The 22,268-nt window shown below is 39.8% G+C and overlaps 3 protein-coding genes and 1 pseudogene across 3 annotated transcripts; 3 read left to right on the forward strand and 1 right to left on the reverse strand.

Annotated features, from left to right (window-relative positions):
• Window positions 1-349: 349 nt before the first annotated feature.
• LOC137715273 (homocysteine S-methyltransferase 2-like) lies at window positions 350-3,552 on the forward strand. Its single transcript, XM_068454536.1, has 7 exons — window positions 350-631; window positions 1,166-1,222; window positions 1,298-1,527; window positions 1,809-1,938; window positions 2,264-2,467; window positions 2,807-2,878; window positions 3,040-3,552. The coding sequence occupies exons 1-7, from the start codon at window positions 452-454 to the stop codon at window positions 3,199-3,201; spliced, it is 1,035 nt and encodes a 344-aa protein (XP_068310637.1). The 5' UTR covers window positions 350-451; the 3' UTR covers window positions 3,202-3,552.
• Window positions 3,508-4,406, reverse strand: LOC137715274 (uncharacterized). Its single transcript, XM_068454537.1, has 2 exons — window positions 4,182-4,406; window positions 3,508-4,043 (listed from the first exon to the last, which is right to left on the reverse strand). Exons 1-2 carry the CDS (start codon window positions 4,276-4,278, stop codon window positions 3,634-3,636), a joined length of 507 nt encoding a protein of 168 aa, XP_068310638.1. The 5' UTR covers window positions 4,279-4,406; the 3' UTR covers window positions 3,508-3,633.
• Window positions 4,407-5,607: 1,201 nt separating this feature from the next.
• Window positions 5,608-6,474, forward strand: LOC137714727 (CST complex subunit STN1). The gene has a single exon (XM_068453869.1). It carries the CDS (start codon window positions 5,775-5,777, stop codon window positions 6,270-6,272), a length of 498 nt encoding a protein of 165 aa, XP_068309970.1. The 5' UTR covers window positions 5,608-5,774; the 3' UTR covers window positions 6,273-6,474.
• Window positions 6,475-12,036: 5,562 nt separating this feature from the next.
• Window positions 12,037-15,869, forward strand: LOC137714637 (probable polygalacturonase At3g15720; annotated as a pseudogene).
• Window positions 15,870-22,268: the final 6,399 nt, after the last annotated feature.

Genomic DNA, 22,268 nt, shown 5'->3' on the forward strand with positions numbered 1-22,268 from the left:
TTTGTCTGGCACATGAAAAAATTTCTCCATATCCACATGAAGCACGCATGCAAATTGACATGACAATTAACCAACAATAAATACTACACATAATATTATATTGATATATTAGAACGTTTCAAAACTGTGTACATCTGTTACCGTATAAACATAACATAACAATAAGATAAAATAGTAATTTTCTCGTCCCATTTTTAAGCGTTTTCAAACACGAGAACAAAAAATATAACGTCACCCGCGGACATTTTGGTATTATACAAAACTTAAGGGGTCGAGGTGCTAATTTCAAATAGGTAATTCTTATTTCTTGAGCATCTAAAATGCTATAAAGAGCAAAAACAGGGGGAGCCAGGTGTCGGTGGGTTTAGTTTGTTTTTCCGGTTTCCCAACAAATACAATTACAAAAACCCACTCCCCACATTCAGATAGTCGTGGTTGCGTTGACGGCGGGATGGGCAGCAGAGGCAGCGCCGAAACGTCGTCGTTAATGAGGGACTTACTCAGGCAGGCAGGCGGAGTCGCGGTGGTCGACGGTGGACTTTCCACCGAGCTCGAACGCCACGGCGCTGACCTCAACGATCCTCTCTGGAGCGCCAAATGCCTCCTCACTTCCCCTCACCTCATTCGCAAGGTATCATCATCTCTCTCTCTCTCTCTCTCTAGAAATGCTGTATTGGGAATGTAATTTGCTTTGTTTTGCACTCTGGTGAGTGTAGATATGTGCAGAATAATGGGTTTTTGCTAGGTTTCTCAAGTGCTAATTTTGCTGTGGACATTTTGGTTGTAGACAATTTTGAGCTTTGTTTTTTAGGAATTACCATTCGATTTTTGTTGGGAATTTAGTTCTTATCTATGAATTTGGACCAAAGGTTGTCAGATTTTGCTGATTTTGTTTGGATCAGAAGGAAACTCGTTGCTATGCTTTGATCATGTATTTAGTGAGGAATGCGACTTCTATGAACTAATCGCAACTTTAATTTATATATTTCTCTATCGATAAGTCAGGCAGGATTGAACATTTGCTTTCTTTCTTGTGTAAAGGATTCAGCTTTTGTGAAGACGAAATCAAAAGAATGGAGATTGATTTATGTAAATGCAATTCATGTGTAGACTTGATTAACTAATAGGACCATGTACCGTGTTGTTTTGTTGCGTATTGGAGCAGGTACACCTTGATTACCTTGAAGCTGGTGCAGATATCATAATCACAGCATCGTATCAGGTAATCCCGGTAACTGATGATGTCTCTCTCATTTTATATTTTTTCTTGAAACTGAAAGTGTTAGTTGTTATGCAGGCCACCATTCAAGGTTTCAAGGCCAAAGGCTTTTCTACAGAAGAGAGTGAATCTTTGCTTAGGAAAAGTGTTGAAATTGCCCAAGAGGCACGAGATATCTATTACGACAGATGTACTCAATGCTCTTCTGCTGACAGTGGAAATGGTAGAATTCTCAAGCGTCGGCCAATCTTAGTTGCGGCATCTGTGGGGAGCTATGGCGCTTATTTGGCTGATGGGTCCGAGTACAGGTGAGTCAGTTCTGCTATAAAAATTCATTGCATCAGCTATTGTTCCTGTTGGCTTTGGTACTAGTACCTCGCATGTAAACAGTCTCAGGTCCTCTAACTGTATTGTTGACGTAATATGAGTAGGATTTTCGCTTAGGAAAATGTGTTCCTTTGATCCCAGAGAAGGCTTTGAAAGATGAAGTTAGATAGTCTTGGCTGCCGTTATTTGCATGAAAAGGCTATTGTTTTCTGAACTTGAAATGTCTTTTTAATATTCATATTTTGAGTCTGTCCCTTGGCAGTGGAAATTATGGTGAGGCTATGACGCTAGGAAGATTAAAAGATTTTCATCGGAGAAGGGTCCAAATCCTAGCAGAATCAGGTCCTGACCTACTTGCATTTGAAACAGTTCCAAATAAGCTGGAAGCTCAGGTAACGATCGCAAGCTTGTTGATAGCATTTAATTTCTTCTTGTCCTTGTTGGTTGAGGAAATCTGACAGGCCAATTTTTCTTTATTCTAGGCTTCTTACTAGACTTGCTTACTGATAACATTTAATTAGGTGGCTAATGTTTTAATTGGTAAGCACTTAATGTGACCGAAAGTGAAAGATATGAAATTTAGTAAAAATGGGGCTATTACTCGAGATGTATGTTAATTTGTTTTCAAGGAAAAATATCTTGACATAATTTTGGTCTGGACTTTTAACTTGGTGTTTATTCTTTTCCCCCGGTTAATCATGCTCAGTGTTTATGCAGGCTTATGCTGAGCTTTTGGAAGAAGAAAACATGCAACTTCCTGCATGGTTTTCTTTCAACTCTAAAGACGGCATCAATGTTGTTAGTGGTGATTCTCTCCTTGAATGCGCCACAGTTGCTGAATCATGCAAGAAAGTTGTTGCAGTTGGAATCAACTGCACTCCCCCTAGATATATCCATGGACTGTTAACATTAATTACACAGGTATAATCATTTAGGCTATTTGTATTGCGTTTGAATAAATTTATTTTACGTTCCTTATCTTGATCAAACAATAAAAGCTTCAACTGAGCTATATGACCAACTGTTGGAGCAGCAATAAAATCGCCTCCGGTGACTTTAAACTGTATTTACTGTTTCAATTTCTGAGATTTTCTAATTCTTAATGTTCAATGAAAAATCAACAAACTACACATATCCTGCTACATTTTCATATGCTATATTTCTGACGTATTTCCAATTTGTAGGCTTCCTGGAATAATTACAATTGTACATTACTCTGTTTGGAGTTCCTGTACTTATTTTCATGTTTAAATCCTTCAGGTGGCTACAAAACCAATTATTGTGTACCCAAATAGTGGTGAAAGCTATGATCCAGATAGAAAGATGTGGGTGGTAAGTGAAGCTTCTATGGTTGTCTCGTGTTTTCGATAGAATTATCTGTGAAAATATTGTTGTTATCTAGAAGGTGGAATTAGTGCGGGAATTCTGTAGTTGTGATATTCTTGTCCAGACACCAACTCTTCTGATCTCTTTTCTTTTTTTCCGCGTTGCAGCAAAACACTGGGGTTTCAGATGAAGATTTTGTCTCGTATGTAAACAAATGGTGTGAAGCAGGGGCTTCCCTTGTTGGAGGCTGTTGCAGAACAACTCCAAATACTATCAGAGCAATATACAGGACTCTTCCCAATAGGTCAACATCTCCACCTGAGCAGTAACCGTATTGGCTTCACAAAGAGAGGACGGTTGACCATCTGTCGAGCAAGACTACGAGAAGGCTTCCTGTATGTAACCATCTATCGAGCAATTTGGTCATATCGCGTGATGCTTGCGTCATTCTTTTGGCTTTCTAGTGGTGGATGTTTACATGCATGGATTTTACCCAACACCAAGAGTTTTCAGTTGTTTAGATGTAACTGTGTGAGCTTAACCAGAGCAGTTTACCTATCGAACACTCGACTCCTGTGTACATTATAAGCTAATTTTATCGCAGACTCTTTCATTCGGATTTGCAAAAATACGATCAGTTATGCATTTAAGATATGTGAAAGAGATTGTCTTGAACAAACCCAGAAATTTTTCGTCGAAAGTGTCATTTCGAATCCAAGGGAAAATCAATGACAAATTACAAATTACAGTACATAGAGTTCCTAAGCATCAAAACCAGAGTAAACACCACTCTCCCTCAGCAACCTCTTCTCTTCTTCAACATAGTTCTTCCCCCTGCTTGCCTGCCCGATCTCTCTCTTCCTCTTCTCCTTCTGCGAGAAGGACAGGTTTCGCTTATCGCTCCGGGTCAGCGCAGTTTCAAGCTTCTCTCCCGAGGCCAATGCAGCCCTCGTCTTCTGTCGCTGTTCATAAGATTCTTCTTCTTCCTCGGTTTTCTTGGCTCCGGGCTTGCTGTCCTTACCGTCCTCCCTGCCGGTAGCCCAAGACCAGTTCGGATCCTGCTCCGGCTCTCTTGGTGGCGGCACAGCCAGCACCGAGGGCCCACCTTTGTAGCCATGTTGCTTCAGTGCCTCAAAGTCCACGACTTTGCTCTTCGGCTTCCCAGATTTCCCTGCAGAAAATAACAGAGTATGCAGCCAGCTAAAACAAATTCAATACAAAAATCACAACACACAAAACCCAAACCAGTAAATATACAAATATACGTATATATATGTATATGTATTTGTATATGTGTATGTATATGTACCTTGTGAAGCTGTTTTCTTGGAGGGTGGTGAATCTGATGACTCCCCGGATGAGGAATCCGAATCTCCTTCCTTATCACTCCATGGAATTGCTCTCATGCTGGGCAAGAATTTGGGTCGGGTTCCTTCGAATTAGGGTTTGTAGGACTATTGAAGATTGGAAATTGATTTAGCCCCAATTTTCAAAAGAGGGGTTTAGGTTTAGGATTCCGTAGAGAACCAGGGAACGGGATGATCGTTCGGGTCGCTCTCGTTCCAACTTGGGTTATGTGCCTACTCAAGCCCATTAATCGTTTTCAAAGCACATGTATGCTTTTGACCCCTAAACTTTGATACTTGTTCCAATTTGGTCCTTATGTGCTTGTTCCAATTTTGGTAAATCGTTTTCAAAAGGGTTTTCATAGAGAATTTTAACGAAAAGTTTCTAATACTGTTCATTTTAACGAAAAATCACATTTACACTAAAAAGTCAATACTGGTACTATTCACTTTACTCTTTATTTTGTCCTTATTATTAAAACTCAAAGTTTTGAAGCTCTTTTTATTAGTTTTTTTTTTTTTTAATCACGGTTGGTCCCTGAAGTTGAAACCTCCAATTAAAATAATCTCTGAAATAAAAAATTCATCAATTTGGTTACTAAAAATAGAACCTACAAATTAATTTAGTCATTCTACTGTCTTTTCATTGAATTTTCTATTAGTGTGTTCATGTGGCACATGAGTTGGTCTTACCTATCTAGTTATATGAATTCACATTGATTAATAATAAAAAAATAAAACTAATAAAACTAAAAAAAAATAAAAAATAATAAAAACTTTATAAATGTTGACATCATTAGTGGTAGGCGCAATTCAATTTAGTTGATTCGTAAAGTGAAAAAATAATTTTCAATTTCAATAAGTTTTAGTGATGAATAGGAAAACAACTCTAAAATCAAACTGACATATTCGATTTCATTGGTTTTGTGCGATTTTTATTATAAATTTCTAGCCCTGTAATTGTCACTTAAGAGTAAGTGAATGACACTTGAAAAAGTAGATGAATTATCGAAATCGCCTTCAAAAGGTGATCATGTAGTTCTATGAACTACTAAGTAGCCACTTTCTTTCCTTAGTAGACAGATTTTCAACTGTTAAATTATCAATTTGGTACGTCTTCGATCCCCATCGATCGTCCTCCTTGACAATTAACAGTTTAGCCCCGCTAATGCTATTGTTTGTCAAAAATATCAACTTGGGATGAAAAAAAAGGACCAAAACGAAAAATCCCTACGATTTATGGGCAAACATGCAGTTAAGTTTAATAAACCCCGACGGCATGTCTTGGGCTTCGTTTCGTCGTTGTAAGAGCGGGAAAGAACAGGATTCCCAAATTTGCGGAATTGCAGATAGCTTTTTCAGAATCAATGGCGGCGAACAAACTTAACCCATAAAGCCCAGCCTCCTCCTCCCCTCCGGCCGCCAGCCTCCGCCCTCTCTCTCTCTCTCTCTCTCTCTCTCTCTCTCTCTCTCTCCCTCTCTCTCTCTCTCTCTCCTTAACTGCATTGGGAGTACCCAATTTTGCACTTTTTCTCAAATTTCTCATCTCTTTACCGATGGAGCATTCACTATACAACACCCACGTAAAACTCTTGGCCTTCGACCTCAACTCTCTCACCCAAACCTCCTCCTCCTCCTCGGACCCAATCTCCTTCTCCCGCAACGGCGCTCTCCTCTCCCGCGCTGAGACCGTCGGCACCGTCACCTCTCGCGACCTCAAACCCAACAAGTTCCTCAGGTTCACCATCGACGACGGCACCGGCTGCGTCAGCTGCATTCTCTGGCTCAACCAGCTCTCCTCCCTCTACTTCTCCCGCCGCAGCCCGCCAGATGTTCGACTTATTGCCCAAAACGCAATGCGCTTCGCTGCCGATATTAAGCTCGGCGTGGTGGCCAGAGTGCGCGGGAAGATCACCAGCTACAGGGGCGTTACGCAGATCACGGTGTCGGACGTCGTGATCGAGAGAGACCCCAATGTGGAGATGTTGCACTGGTTGGACTGCATCAGGTTGGTGCGAAAAGTTTACAACGTCGTTCCTTGTTCAAATAAATAGAGTTCAATTTGGTGGAATTGGTTATGGATTTTTGCTCGTATATTTTATTTGTATTGGTTTCAATGGTTGTTACACTTTGCTATCACTAAACCTTAACAATTTTGATGCAATTTCCTTCCTGCAACATCTGCTTTGAAATTAGATAAGCTAGCTAGATCAGTGCTCTCCTCCTGCGAAAGCCAGAATCCCGTTCTTTCGAGGAGCCTCAAGGCCAGTACTAGTAATGCAATTTCCTTTGGGTGGAGATGACAAACACGCTTCGTCGCAAACGAGTTGTATTCCAGTTTAATCCGGCAATCTCTTTCGTTTGATCCTCAAATTGTTAGGTTTCCTGTTCTAACAATTCAAGGGTATTTCATTCCTACAACTTCTGCTACCAATATTTAAATGGGATAAAACAATTGTAATTTAAGGAACATATTGTTAGGAATGTCGGTACTACAAGATAGAGAATGCACAAAGTAAAGTAGAAAATGGACACCAAGAATTTACGTGGTTCGGCAATTTATGCCTATGTCCATGGAACAACGATCAATCTTCACTATATGAAAATGATGAGTACAACAAGAGTAGTCTTACCAAGCCAAAGATAAGGCTTGATGGATACAAGAAAGTATAACACACACTTTCTATCACTTTAAACTTTACTCACAATGTGTAATGGAACACTTTCACTCTCACTATCACTCTTGGAGTGGAACTCTAGCTTTGGACTTGATCCTTTGCTACTCACACTTGGTTACTTGATTACAACACTGCACCCATATTTATCAGTGAGGGCTTGGCATTCTACTAGTTTCTAATTCCTTTTACAAACTACAACTAGTTTTTAGAATATTCTACCAACCTCTAACTTAGATAATTCTAGACTACCACAAAATTGTAGCTTCTAGATCTTTCCATTTGCAACCAAGGAAGCTAGTACTCTCTAGCTTCTTCCATCAACTTAATAACATGCTAGAATTGTCTAGCATGCTCCAACCACCTCACTTGCTTACTAGAATAATCTAGAACATTCATCATGGGCTAGACCATATACCAACAATCTCCCCCTCCAGTCCATGAGGGAGGAATTCCGATCATGACTCCAAGTTACCTGGAGTCCATCCCAGCAGCCTTAATGTAGAATTCCAACTTTGATTTTGTGACTGCCTTTGTCAACATGTCTGAAGAATTATTATCGGTATGAATTTTCTTCAGTTGCAGCAACTTGTTCTCGATAACATCTTTAATCCAGTTATAATGAATATCAATGTGCTTGGTACGTGAATGATATGCAGTGTTCTTGCTCAAATCCAGAGCACTTTGACTATCACAATAAACGCCATAATCACTTTGCTTCAAACCCAACTCTTGGAGAAACCGCTTCAGCCACAATAACTCCTTGCATGCTTCCGTAGCGGCTATATATTCAGCCTCGGTTGTGAACAAAGCAACACACTTTTGCAACTTGGATTGCCATGAGACGGTTCCCCTTGCAAAAGTAAACAAGTACCCAGACGTAGATTTTCTACCATCCAGGTCACCTCCCATGTCAGCATTTGTAAATCCTTCCAAGATTGGTTTAGAACTGCCAAAGCACAAACACATCTTAGAAGTCCCCTTCCAATATATGAGAAACCTGCTCATCACACCTACTGCATGAGCAATATATAGCCGTATGCACACCATTGCATACATGATACTTCCTACCGCTGAAGAGTAGGGAACAATTGCCATTTTCTCATTTTCTTCATATGTTTTTGGACACGACTCTTTGCTCAACTTGGTATGATTGGCTAAAGGTGAGCTTATCGGTTTGGCTGCTTTCATGTTGAACCTTTCAAGCACCCGTTTAACATACTTTTCTTTTGACAGCCACAACTTCTTGGATTTTCTGTCACGAATTATATCCATGCCCAAAATCTGCTTGGTTGGCCCTAAGTCCTTCATGTCAAAGGACTTAGATAACTCTCTTTAAGCCTTTTAATTATATAAGCATCTTGACCAACAATCAACATAAAGATATAAAATGATGAATTTACCTCCAGAAAATTATTTGATATAGACACAAGAGTCAACATGAGTTCTCTTGTACCCATTATTCACCATGAATGAGTTGAACTTCTTATTCTACTTCTTGGAGCCTGCTTAAGACCATATAAGCTTTTCTTCAGCTTGCACACCAAATTTTCTTTACCTTTGACTCCAAAGCTTTTGGGTTGCTCCATGTATATCTCCTCTTCTAAATTGCCGTGGAGAAATGCAGTTTTAACGTCTAACTGCTTGAGCTCAAGATCCATGCTTGCTGCCATACCAAGGGTAATTCAAATAGAAGTCATCTTCACCACTGGTGAGAAAATCTCATCAAAGTCAACTCCTTTCTTTTGACCAAAATCTTTGACAACCAAACGAGCCTTGTATCTTGTCATTTTGTTGTCTTTTTTCAATTTGAACACCCACTTATTTTTCAATGCTTTTCTACCCTTTGGAAGCTCCACTACCTTATAGGTATCATTCTTTAATAAGGAATCCATCTCTGACTCGATTGCCTTCATCCATCTGTCACTATCGTTATGAGCTCTGGCCTCCTCATAAGTATCGGGCTCTCCATAATTAGTCATCATGATATACTCTGATGAAGAATACTTGGTAGATGGTCTTCGATTTCTGCTGGATCTTCTGACTTGATCTTCATTCTCTTGCGAGGTTGGAGGCTCCCCCTGATTGGATTCCCCTTGAATTTGCTCTTCAGGCTCCCCTTGATCAGTAATTTCATGGTCTGGCTCATCTTGATCAGGCTCCAGCATTATCTAGTTCTGCATGCACTTCATTGGCAGCTGCTTCAGGGATGTCACCGTGACTTTCTTCATCTAAAGCTAATGGATCAACTCCTCTGACTGCACCATCTGGTTATGCCTCTTTATCCGAATCCCCAATTGTTTGGTCTTCGTAAAAGATCACATCTCTGCTTTTTATAAACTTCTTATAGTATGGGTCTCATAATCTGTAACCAAAATCTTCACCGCCATAACCAAGAAAGATGCACGGTGTAGCTTTGTAGTCTAACTTCGATCTCTGCTCTTTGGGCACATGCACAAAAGCTTTGCAACCAAACACTTTCAGATGAGAGTAAGACACATCATTGCCAGTCCATACTTTCTCTGGAACATCAAGACCTAATGGTACTGATGGAGATCGGTTGATCAAATAACATGTTGTCCTTACAACTTCACCCCAGAATTGCTTAGACAACTTTGCAGTCCTCAGCATACACCTGACTTTCTCCATGATGGTTCGGTTCATTCTTTCAGCAACACCATTATGTTTTGGAGTTCCAGGAACTGTCTTCTCATGACGTATGCCATGTTTCACACAATACTCTGTAAACTGATGAGATGTGTACTCGCCACTGTTGTCGCTACGAAGGCACTTGAGAGGTTTCCCAATTTCCCTCTCCACTTGGATTTCAACAAAAACACCTAGACCCTTCTTGAAGCATCATCAATATAAGTAATAAAATATTTATTTATTCCAAGTGACTCGACTTCCATGGGACCACACACATCTAAATAAACAAGATCTAACAAATTTCCTTTCTTTGTAGATGGAATAGAAAAACTAACTCTTCATTGTTTTCTGAATAAACAGTGCTCACAAGAGTTTAATGATGTACCTTTGGCAAAGGGAATGTGAGACTTCTTTGCTAGAACTTGTAGGCCTTTCTCGCTCATGTGGCCTAGCCTCTTATGCCATAAGTCTAAAGATGAGTTATCCACATCATTCAACTTACCTTTCAAAATCTTGGCATTTGATCGGTACAACGTACAACAAAGTCGTGCTCTTGCTACCACCATTAAGCCTTTAGTAAATTTCAATTTTCCTTCGCCAATATGGTGATAATAACCTTGTTGATCAAGGGTACTGATGGATATCAGATTGAGACGTATATCAGGAATATGTCTCACATCTTTCAACATCAACTGGGAACCGAGATTAGTTCTTAGGCAAATATCACCAATTCCAAGAATTTTGGAATAGCTTTCATTCCCCATCTTCACTATGCCAAAGCCACATGTATTGAATAACTCCCGTTTGGATGTAGAATGGAGGGAAGCTCCATTGTCAAAGATCCATTCAATGTCTCTGTCAGAATTACCCATATGCAGACATTCACCAACAGACAATATTTCTGGTACATCACCACATAGGACTACGGTGGTATTGCCAGTATCATCTTTCTTCTGATTGTTTCCTTCCCTTTGCTCTCTCTTCCAAACTAGATAATTTTTCTTCATATGGTCTTCTTTGCCACAATGGTGGCATGCACCCTTGAACCTTGACTTGGATCGGCTAGGACTCCTGCCATGACCTCCAGGCCATCTACTCTTGCTTCTACCGCAGTTCTCTGTGACAAATACTTGGCTTCTATCTGTGCCAGAAGTCTTTCTCCTTGTTTCTTCATTGAGCATGTTATTTTTAACATTATCAAGAGTAAGAACACCATTAGAAGCTGAGTTACTTACACTCACCACAAAGGTCTCCCAACTGTCTAGCAAAGATCCAAGTAACAAGAGTACTTACAGCTCATCCTCAATTGTCATGTTCATAGTAGCCAACTGGTTGATGATATTCTAGAAATTGTTCAAGTGTTCTGTTACATTTAAACCATCCTTTTACTTCACATTGATGAGCTCTTTGATCAAGAAGGCTTTCTTGGCTGGGGTCTTATTCTCGAACAAGGACTCAAGCTTCCTCCAAAACTCGCGGGCATTGGTTTCGTTAGACATATGGTGAAAAACACTATCGTCCACCCATTGTCTAATTGTGCCAATTGCCTTGCGATTCATCTTCTTCCACTCGACATCGGACATGCTTTTGGGCTCAGCGGCATCTCCTTCAATTGGCTCATACAGATCCTTGCAATAGAGAATGTCCTCCATCCTTGGCTTCCATGTTACCCAATTGGAGTTGGTGAGTTTGATCATAGTGCCACTTTCTTCCATCTCGTAGTACGAGCCAACCAGGCTCTAATACCACTTGTTAGGAATGTCGGTACTACAAGATATAGAATGCACAAAGTAAAGTAGAAAATGGACACCAAGAATTTACGTGGTTCGAAAATTTATGCCTACATCCACGGAACAACGATCAATCTTCACTATATGAAAATGATGAGTACAACAAGGGTAGTATTACCAAGCCAAAGACAAGGCTTGATGGATACAAGAAAGTATAACACACACTTTCTATCACTCTAAACTTTAATCACAATGTGTAGTGGAACACAATGCACTCTCACTCTCACTCTTGAAGTGGAACTCTAGCTTTGGACTTGATCCTTTGCTACTCACACTTGGTTACTTGATTACAACACTACACCCATATTTATAGGTGAGGGCTTGGCATTCTACTAGTTTCTAGTTTCTAGAATATTCTACCAACCTCTAACATAGATAATTCTAGACTAACCACAAAATTGTAGCTTCTAGATCTTTCCATTTGCAACCAAGGAAGCTAGTACTCTCTAGCTTCTTCATCAACTTAATAACATGCTAGAATTGTCTAGTATGCTCTAGCCACCTCACTTGCTTACTAGAATAATCTAGAACATTCATCATGGGCTGGACCATATACCAACACATATTACTCATAAAAAGTAAGTTTGCTAGTATATATACACATGTTGAACCACTGTATTGTTTACTCCAACGATCAACATTGTTCTAGCTTGGAGAAAGCTATAGTTTCAAATTTTTGGGAATTATTCGTTGTTTCGCAAACAATGTCGATCACCAACACACTCGTTCACATTTTAATTTTCTTCTTCCTCGCTTTGTCGTTGTTTATTGGCATCGCACATAGCCAAAAAATACTGGACATAACCAAGTATGGTGCTGTGGGAGACGGCCGAATGGATGATTCCCCAGCTTTTGTGAATGCATGGAAAGATTTATGTCAAGGAATTAGTGAAGCTAGTAATGGCATACCAACACTTATTGTGCCTGAGGGGAAAACGTTCTTATTGCAACATATAAAATTTGAAGGCCCATGCAATACAAAGAACATTCACCTTCAAGTTCTAGGAAATTTGTTGGCACCTGCACGTGGTGCATGGAAAGAATGCGATTCGGAGGATTGGCTAAGTTTTTCAAATGTCGAAAACCTAATGCTTGATGGCTCAGGCAAAATCGACGGCCGGGGGCTGCATGGTGGAGCACTAGCCAATACGACGGGAGATCGCGCAAGCTCTTGGGGATAACGATTGCAAACCACAGAAGGCACTGCAATTCCAGAACTGCCAAAACCTCAGCTCAGCGGACTCACTTTTCTAAACAGCCCGCAAGTGCATATTGGTATAAATAGTTGTGACAACGCTGATGTATCGCATTTGAACATACATGCGCCTGAAGACAGTCCAAACACTGATGGTATTGATATCTCCTTCTCGAGCCATGTCACCATTTGTGTTTCGTCTATCAGGACAGGCGACGATTGTATTTCCATTGGCGACGGGTGTTCCTTTCTCTCCATCACCAACATTGCTTGCGGACCAGGTCATGGAATTAGGTATGTCTCTGTTCTCTTATCTTCCATTAACTGTTAAATAAATATGACCGATTCGATGCCAATCGTGATGCCGTATATGTTAACATAGATTAATTTTCTTTTGCAAGCAGTGTTGGAAGCTTGGGAGAAGATGGAGCTAGTAATAAAGTGGACAACATATATGTGAAAGATTGTAGTTTCACTGGAACTACAAACGGAGCAAGAATAAAGACGTGGCAAGGCGGTTCCGGGTATGCAAGGAACATCACGCTCGAGAGGATCAAACTTGACAGAGCTCAATATCCTATCATTATTGATCAGTACTATTGTAATGGGGAAAACAATTGCAAAAGTCAGTCGTCGGCCGTGGTGGTGGCGGATGTGACGTACATCGATTTTGAAGGCACTTCTGCGACGGAGGAGGCGATTAAACTCGATTGCGATCAAGTTTCAAGTGGCTGTCATAATATTGTGATGGATAGGATTAATATAATGCCAGCGGTGAGGGATATGAAGATTTTTGCGACTTGTAACAACGCCAAAGGGACTTATGTCGGCACTACGGTGCCCAACGTGCCTTGTCTACAGAGTTCAGCGACGGAGCCTACGAGGCCAACAACCATCTACACCGGAAGTGGAGCTTCTGGCAGTGCTAATCTACATATAAACTACTACATGTTTTGTCCACTGATGACGGTTCTTGTTGCATCAGCTATTTTTTTGATTAACTTGTGTATCACATGCTTTGAACTTGAGTAACTTGCATCTGGTAAAATAATTGGTAGGTAAATATTCAATTTACTTTTCCAACTAAAACTAGTTCTGCAGACGAAGGCAAACCATTACTAATGTTGGAAGGAAGACGAAAAATGAATAAATGATGAAATAGACAAATACCTCAAAGATTTGATGGGCAGCAAGTAACAATTATATGGATTAGAATGGTGATAGAAGCTCAGAAAGTGACACGATAGTCAGAAAGGGTTTACATGGCCTGGGTACACTGGCGTTCTGTGTCAATAAAAGAAAGACGCTTAAATTGTTTTGTCTAAACCTCATTATATCATTAGTATGGGATGTCACATGATGGTATGCACTTTACTGAGCAATGACAAATTCGTCAATCTAAAGTTTACAGTTACGATTGTATTTACTCTATAATTGCGTTTTTATTAAGCATAAATTCATACTATTCTTATTTGGTAATTGCTTGCTACACCTACAGGTCTTTAAAACTAGTTAAAACTACGACCAACCATAGAAACATTTAAATACATATAAGAGCTGCGTTCTCTCACATTAGAGCAAAGTTAGAATCACTTTTCGTAATAGTTATTTTGAGGATTGGCCATGAATAAACCTTTGATTTCGAAGCTTTGGTCCGACAGATTGTTAAGAACAGGAAACCTAACACTTTGATTTCCTTGATGGAACATCCAACTCCAAGTTACAAGAAGTAAACTAAAGCCAATTCCAATTGTAACATGAAAATATGCCTACGAATTTCGAGCAACCTGATGACTGGATGTGTCCTGCATGATTGTGGGGTTTAAGGTAGAATTAATTAGTGCTTTCCTTTATATTAGTTTCTTACTCATGCTTCCAAATTAATTACCGTCTCTCTCCGGTGCCTTGTCGTGGTTGTGGTTGATAGGTGGGTTCGGGATACAGCAGGAAACTATTCCTAACGGTAGGAGGATTTCCCTCCGTACCAAGTTTCAATGGAAATTAACCAAAACCAATTGTATTTAGGAACAAAACTAACATTCCAAGTAAATATAGTAACACTGCATTTTTGTAATTAGTGTTTACAATCCTTGTGTTCTTCTAGCATCTGAGACACTTCTCTGTTGTTTTGAAAGCAATGCAGTTCAACACAGTCGTTCGCATTTTAGTTTTCTTCTTCCTCACTAGGCCGCTGTTTATTGGCATCGCACATAGCCAAAAAATATTTGACATAACCAAATACGATGATGTTGGAGACGGACGAACCGATGATTCCCTGGCTTTTGTGAAGGCATGGGGTGACATATGTAACGGTGATAAGGACGGTGTACTGACGCTTCTTGTTCCAGAGGGCAAAACGTTCATGTTGCAACCTATTAAATTTGAAGGTCCATGCAAGCCAAAAAGTCTGCATATTCAAGTTTTAGCTAACGGGTTGGCACCTAACCGTGGTGCATGGAAAGAATGTTAGTCGGGTAGCTGGCTAAGTTCTTCTAATGTTGAAAATCTCATGGTCAACAGCTTGGGTAAGATCGACGGTCAGGGTTCTGATTGGTGGAGCACAGCCTAATACGACGCAAGATCGCGCAAGCTCTTAGGGGACAACGACAACTGCAAACCACAAAAGGCACTTGAGTTCAACAACTGTTTGAACCTTAAGCTCAGCGGATTCACTTTTTTGAACAGCCCACAAGCACATATCGGTACAAACGGTTGTGACAATGTGGATGTCTTGCATTTGAACATTCATGCGCCAGAAAACAGTCCCAACACTGACACTATTGACATCTCCTTCTCAAGCCAGGTCAGCATTCGAGATTCATTTATCAGAACAAGCGACGATTGTATTGTAATCAACCGGGGTGCTCCTTTCTCTATATTACCAACATTTGCATGCGGACCAGGTCATGGAATTAGGTATGTCCCCACACATTCGAATGACTAAAATAGTCTCTTGTCATGTTAATGCAACATGTATGTTTTATTATTCGACCAATGGATTATTGTGATGTTGTCCATGATATAAACCTCAATTGTCTCTCGCAAACAGTGTTGGAAGTTTAGGAGCAGATGGAACTACTGAGAAAGTGGACAATATCTACGTGAAAGATTGTAGTTTCACCAGAATTATAAACGGTGCCAAGGATCAAGACGTGGCAGGATGGCTCCGGGTACGCGAGAAACATAACGTTTGAGAGGATCAAACTTGATGGAGCTCAAAACCCTATTGTTATTGATCAATACTATTGTAATGGGGACAAGAACTGCAAAAGTCAGTCATCGGCGGTGGTGGGGGGATGCGACGTACATCAATTTCGAAGGGACTTCCGCTACAGAAGGTGATTAAGTTCGACTGCGATAAGATTTCGGGTGGCTGTTATAATATTGTGATGGATCAGATTGATATAAAGTCTTCGGTGGGGGATAAGATGATTTTTGCGTCTTGCAACAATGCCGAAGGAACTTCAGTCGGAACGACGGTGCCTAATGTGCCTTGTTTGAAGATAACGCCAACCCACCACACACCCCCCCCCCCCCCCCCCCCCCCCCCTAACACCCACCCCAATATCTCCCTCTCCAATTAACCGTCCACCACCACCAATCATGCCACCACCGTTGCAGCCGGCACCTGTCGTACCACTACCGTCTCCACCACCAGCAGTACCAGTACCAACACCTGTACCAATCATACCTCCGCCGGCGCCACCAGCGAAACCAATCAAACCATTGCCTTCGCCGCCAACTGTGCCAATCATGCCATGCCACCACCACCAAAACCAATCATACCACCACCACCTGAACCTATCACGCCACCACCACCTGAAGACATCATACCGCTGCCGCCCGATGCAATTAGTCCACTCCCCTCACCACCCGCGCCACCAACCCCACCCGCGCCAGTGCCACATGCGGAGGGACAAGTTGATATCACGGGGGCGCCAAGGGAGGGTGACGAATCAGATATATACAAAGAGCGAACTATTTTTCTAATTACTTTTTTTAACAAATCACTTTTTACTCCAATTACCTTTTACTTGTAAACATAGAGCGAACCAGCAATTTATTAGCATTTGTACACAATATTTGAAAAATGTACTACTTTTACTTGTTCAGCTATATATACATATTCCTGCTTAATCATTAAGGGTTGATACAGAATACAGTAGTGATTGGATTGCCTTTGGAACACACCTATGGAGGAGCTGAATTTGCCAATTGATAGGCTAAGATTAATCTATATTTTACTAGAGAAGAATGAACATGTCGATCTAACAATTGAATTTGTCGATTTGATGATTTAAGATTAATCTATATTTGACTAGAGAAGAATGGACTTGTCGATCAAGCATCTACAATCATGTTTGTATTTACGCTAAAATGCATTTGTATTAAATATGAACTAATACTATACATATTTTGTCGTTATATGCACATGTGACATATGCACTCTGATGCTTGTAAATTATTATCCTTGTACATATGTGGTCGTGAAAATTCAAATTACATCATTCCCTAACTGCTTTGATGCCGGATTTATCATATGGTACATTGGATTGCTTCACATGTTAAGTTCTGCAGGTTTCTGTATCTAGCTTTTATGGCTTAAGGCCTACATTGGTAAAACAAATTGTAGGTAAAATTCAATTTGCATTTCTAACTAGAAGTCTAGAGCCAGTTCTGCAGATTAAGCCAACATTGCTAAGGTTGGAAGGAAGACAAAAATAAATAAATGATGAAATGGACAGACCGCAAAGATTTGATGGGCAGCAAAAAACACCATGGATTGCATCATTGGATGGTGATAAAAGCTAGGAAAGTGAAAGGGGAAGCAAAGACAGTGACAAGATCTTAGCCAGGACACTAAAGTGGATGAAAAATTAATGCAATGCATGTGGTTTTTGTTTTTTGTTTTTTTTTTCCTACTAGTAGTGCTATCCACACACTCGTTTTTACTTTTCATATACTTCTCTCAATTTTTTGCTGTAGAATCAAATGTATTGAAGAAGAACAATGGACAAAATTTAACAAAGGTGTAGAGGAGGTAAAAATAAGTGTGAATAGAACTACCCTTTTTCCACCCAAAAGTGAAAAACTTCACATCAATGTCAACAAGTCAATTTGTATTTTATTTGTGATGTGTTCTTCCTTTTTGAGTGAAAATATTTGTCATTGTACTACTAGAACCTTGAGCCACTCTTGTGACTAATAGGGGCCTCTTTGTTAGCAAACTTTCTAATCTGATGAGCAAATGATTCTACCTGGCTCATTTGGTTGTAAATGAGTGCTAGGGTTAAGTTGAGCATGTGCACACGGACTGATTTCGACCCTTCATTATTTATAAGGTATGCAAGTAAGAAAGATAACAATCAGCTCGCAATAGTTAAGTAATTAATTGATCTTAATATTTCTCGAATTATCGGATAGATTCTTGAATAAAATTTTTGTACTACGTCACTCATTCGTCTAAGAAATATATATGAGTGCCTCGTACATTTGAGTCCCACACATTTCCGATTTCGACCCTAATGCGATGCGCCACTCTTGTGTAGGATTGAACAGACAAATAATGTAGCATGGAAGCTTTTCTACTCAAGAATATCTCCGATAATTCCCACGAAAGTGTTTGGGCCAACGAAAACCCTTGTGGATTGAGCTTCAAGCCTTTATACTTTGTATACACGAGGACAATTTTTTAGCTTAAGAACTAGCTAGTTTTACTTTTGATATAAAGTTTATGTGGTCATGTAATGTATAATAATTGTACAATTACATGTCGGAGAATCGAAGGACAGAGAGTCTACATCAGAAGCCACATCATCAGAAGAAGTACTTGAAGCCCAAACCCAGAGGTGTGCTTTGGAAATACATCTCTCTTTCTTTTGGCAGATGGAAAGAATGACAACAAAAGATACCCACAAAAACACAAAAAAAAAGCCAAAATTTTGACACAAATTTTTGGTTACGAAGCTGTGTAGCTAGGCAAAAGAGAGGATGGAGGGGGTGCCTTAAGAAGGTTTTTCAAAGCTAAAAAAGCAAAAGAAACAGAAAGAAAATCATGTTCTCAACTAAGAGAAGAAGATATATACTTTGCCCAAAGTACAAATCAAATCAAAGATCATCCCTTTGACTGCCTCGTTTGTCTATCTATGATGTTTACTCGTTTGATTTTCAAGCATGGACGAGTTTTTCAAAACCCTAGCACCAGAGGTCCTGAGTTTTTCCTTTTCTTTATCACTTTAGCATCAGATTTATTGGGTGTTAGTTGTGAACATAGAGTTTAAAATCATTATCCAATCAGAATCAAAGTTGGGATAATAATATCGAGAGATAATCTTTCATACATAACCAATAACTTCAACGGTGGAATATTTATCTTACATTCATGATCAGAGTGAGAAAATCATCATCTTTTTTCTTTTTCTAAATTAAAGAAACAATTGTAACTTCTAAAGTAAAATTCATTACCATCAGTTTATGCGGTATTTGCCAAACAAATTAAAGAGAAAGAGAAAACAAGAGCGTGAAATGTTCACACACATCAGCAGGACGAGGGAAAAAAGAAGAGTTTAAATATCCTAATCTCACGTCAACTAATATCAAGACCTTTTATGATCAAATCTCACATCTGTCGGATTGTGCATGTGGTAATTAACAAGTTGGGGACAATATCAGTATTGTTGGAAGTGAGCTTTTAGCCCATCTCTTTGATAATTTAATAGAAAACCACTATCCCTAACCAAAATTTGATGACTAATGATGGTGGGACATGAGAGCGAGCAATTACATTTTACAACAGCCGGCCGTGAAGTACCCACAAAGGAAGAGAGGGGAGAGTGTCCATCGATTTCATGTACAATTTGCCTAAGTTTTCCTCTAATAATATGAAGTTGCGGACGGATGTTCTACGTAGCGTTTTGCCAAAGGATAAGGTACAAGTCATATATCCACATTTATAAAATCATTAATCGAATCCAATTATATGGTGTCCTCTTTGATCGCACTAATTTGATGAAATATTTTTGTGAGTCAAAGAAAAGAAACAGTTCTCCAGCAGTAAAAAGAAAAGAATTCGATCGAGTTGTAGGGTAGTCTGTGTCTTCTTTCATGGCCTTTTGCCCATAACTCTTTCATAAGTTTAGCATTTGCTCTTTCTCATACTTCTTGTACTATCCCAGGGTGCTGCCATCGTGACATGCATTAGCCAACGTTTACGGTTCTACTCAGTTTCTCACCATAGTGAATTATGCATGTCCTGGTTAGCTCTGATATTATCTGTCACAATCTATTTGTCATTTCGTCAATGTATCGATCCCAATAGTAACTAGTCACTAATGAGACTACATGAAATCACTTATACAACTTAGGTTGACCCAATACTAATTAGATGTGAGACTCAACAGCTGCAAACGCTCGGATTGGCTTTGATACCATATATCATGAATCAGTTGGCATATTGGCAGCGCATCGATCTCAATATCAATCACTAGTGAGACTACATGCAATCGCTTATATATATAGCCTAGGTTGACTCAGTACTTTTTCGATGTGAGACTCAATATCGACGAAATTATGTGCTCGGGTTGGCTCTAGTATACCATTTGTCACGACCTAGTTTCGGCACTACATTGATCTCAATAGAACTAGTAACTAGTGAGGCTACGTATAAGCAATCACCCATACAACACAGGTTGACGTGGTACTTTTTAGTGTGAGACTCAACACCGGCCAAACACAATGTCACAGTCATACCTCTATTTATGACTATACATGAAAGACATTTTGCCAAATGCCATGCTGGTAGAAAAGTGAGCCTTTTGTACGACAGCTCTATGTGTTTTAGACAAGTCGTTGACAACATATATTTGGACTGGTTGGCTATGAGGGTAGTTTCACTAGACTAGTGGATTCAATGGGGTTTTGTGAGGGATTCCCATTTGGCATTTGGGAAATGAAGATTCTGTATTTTTCATTGGTGTGTTTAGCTGTGTAGCTTAATAGTTTAGTTAGTCCTTAAACACATTAAACAATATGCTAATAGATCAATTGCAAATAACCTTAAAATATGAACATTAAGTACTTTAATAGGGGAAGAAGACAGTCTCCCACATGTAGCATGCATGTGTGTTGAGGATTAGTCAATTAAGAAATCAAGCCCAGACAGCTTAATCCAAGAAATTACTTTGTTCAAGCATAGGCATAAAACAATGATAATCGATACGTGCGAAAACTTAGGAGATCGCGTGGGTTGTAGATTAATGAGTTAAGCTACGATTAGGGACCCTCAAATGGCCTAACAGATCCTACCTTTATGTGAACTAAGTGTGAACTAGTTTGGCTTCTGTCTTGTGTCCTTGTGTATAATCTGAAATATTGAGCGGTTAATTTGATTTGTGTCTTGTATACTTGTGATGTGTTGGCACAAATACAATACAATGAGAACCATATTCAATTGGTAGCTCGAAACTTACCAGCAATGGGGTCTATATATTGTGAGACATCATGACTGCGGTATACTATTCAACATTTGAGCAGGCCCCGTTTTCCTTGCTGGAGTGTGAAAGCATGGGGAACGAATGTGATTAGATACCCTAGTAGTCCATGCCGTAAACGATGAGTGTTCATATTTGGTTTACGCTAAGGTTCTAAAAAACGCTAGGTGCTAGTTGGGCGGTGGGCTGGTGCCTAGCGCCTAGGCGGCTAGGCAGGGTCAAGGAGGGCGCCTAGGCGGATTTAAAAACACATTAAGCATATATGTCATAGAACCATAGTGAGGAGTATTGTAGGATAACACATGTACAATAAGTTCCCAATTTTAAACCACACAAAATGCAAAATAGGAGGAAAATAAGGAAATATAGTAATGTAGATAGGATTTTTTTTTTTAATTTCAAAATTAAAAAAATCTCCTAGCCGCCTAGCACCGCCTAGCCCGCCTCGCCCGCCTAGTGCTTAGCCCGCCTAGGCGGCCGCCCTAGAGCCCAACCGATTTTTCCAACCGATTTGCAAGAAAACGCCTCGGGTCACCACCGCCTAGCACCTAGGCGGCCGTCTAGGCCCTTTTTTAGAACATTGGTTTACGCGGATCAAGGGACCAGCTAACACGTGAAACACTTAGCCTGAGGAGTACGATCAACAAATCGAATTCATTCAAAGAGAATCATTCAATGACAACAGCTACCACTCAATTGAACACTATATCTATATCAGGATTTCTTTTTTCATCCATATCAAAGAATCAAATAACTCTCTATCCCTAAAAAACAAAAATCTCTCATCTTATATTTGTGTAAACGAGTCTTTTTATGAAAGGGGTATTTTTCAAGACACAAACTTTACATTCATCCAAAAAATGAAATGTGAGCTTGCAGATTAGCAAGTTGAAATTACCCAAGTTGAAACCCCAAAATTGGGACAAATGCCTTGGTCCTCATGGACACAAGTCTTGATGGAGTACAAAAGGCCTCAATTTGGCATGGCAATGTAACCTAGTGTTCAACTAAAAAGCAAACCATTGAAGGTTTTGAGGAGAAATATGCAATGCTTCTTAAGTTGGACCACAAACATTCTTCCAATCTCCCAGACCTAAGAAATGAACATCCATTGGAGAAGAAACCCCCTTTTTGTTTTACAAAAATACAACCTCTATGAAACCCTGTAAAAACTTATGGCTATGGCTGTCTCAAAGCAAGCACAAAACCCACATTGGGGGCAACATTCTTGACCTTAAAAAAATAGTCTTCC

This window comes from Pyrus communis, chromosome 14, assembly GCF_963583255.1.
Source record: "Pyrus communis chromosome 14, drPyrComm1.1, whole genome shotgun sequence".
NCBI classification, from domain to species: domain Eukaryota; kingdom Viridiplantae; phylum Streptophyta; class Magnoliopsida; order Rosales; family Rosaceae; genus Pyrus; species Pyrus communis.

Excerpts from the sequence above, each read along its gene's own strand:
- LOC137714727 (XM_068453869.1), top strand. The coding sequence starts at position 5,775 with ATGGAGCATTCACTATACAACACCCACGTAAAACTCTTGGCCTTCGAC.
- LOC137715274 (XM_068454537.1), bottom strand. The coding sequence starts at position 4,278 with ATGAGAGCAATTCCATGGAGTGATAAGGAAGGAGATTCGGATTCCTCA. Across the intron at positions 4,044-4,181 it reads CAAGAAAACAGCTTCACAAG|GGAAATCTGGGAAGCCGAAG; the intron begins GTACATATACAT and ends TATTTTCTGCAG.
- LOC137715273 (XM_068454536.1), top strand. The coding sequence starts at position 452 with ATGGGCAGCAGAGGCAGCGCCGAAACGTCGTCGTTAATGAGGGACTTA. Across the intron at positions 1,528-1,808 it reads GCTGATGGGTCCGAGTACAG|TGGAAATTATGGTGAGGCTA; the intron begins GTGAGTCAGTTC and ends GTCCCTTGGCAG. Across the intron at positions 2,468-2,806 it reads TGTTAACATTAATTACACAG|GTGGCTACAAAACCAATTAT; the intron begins GTATAATCATTT and ends TAAATCCTTCAG.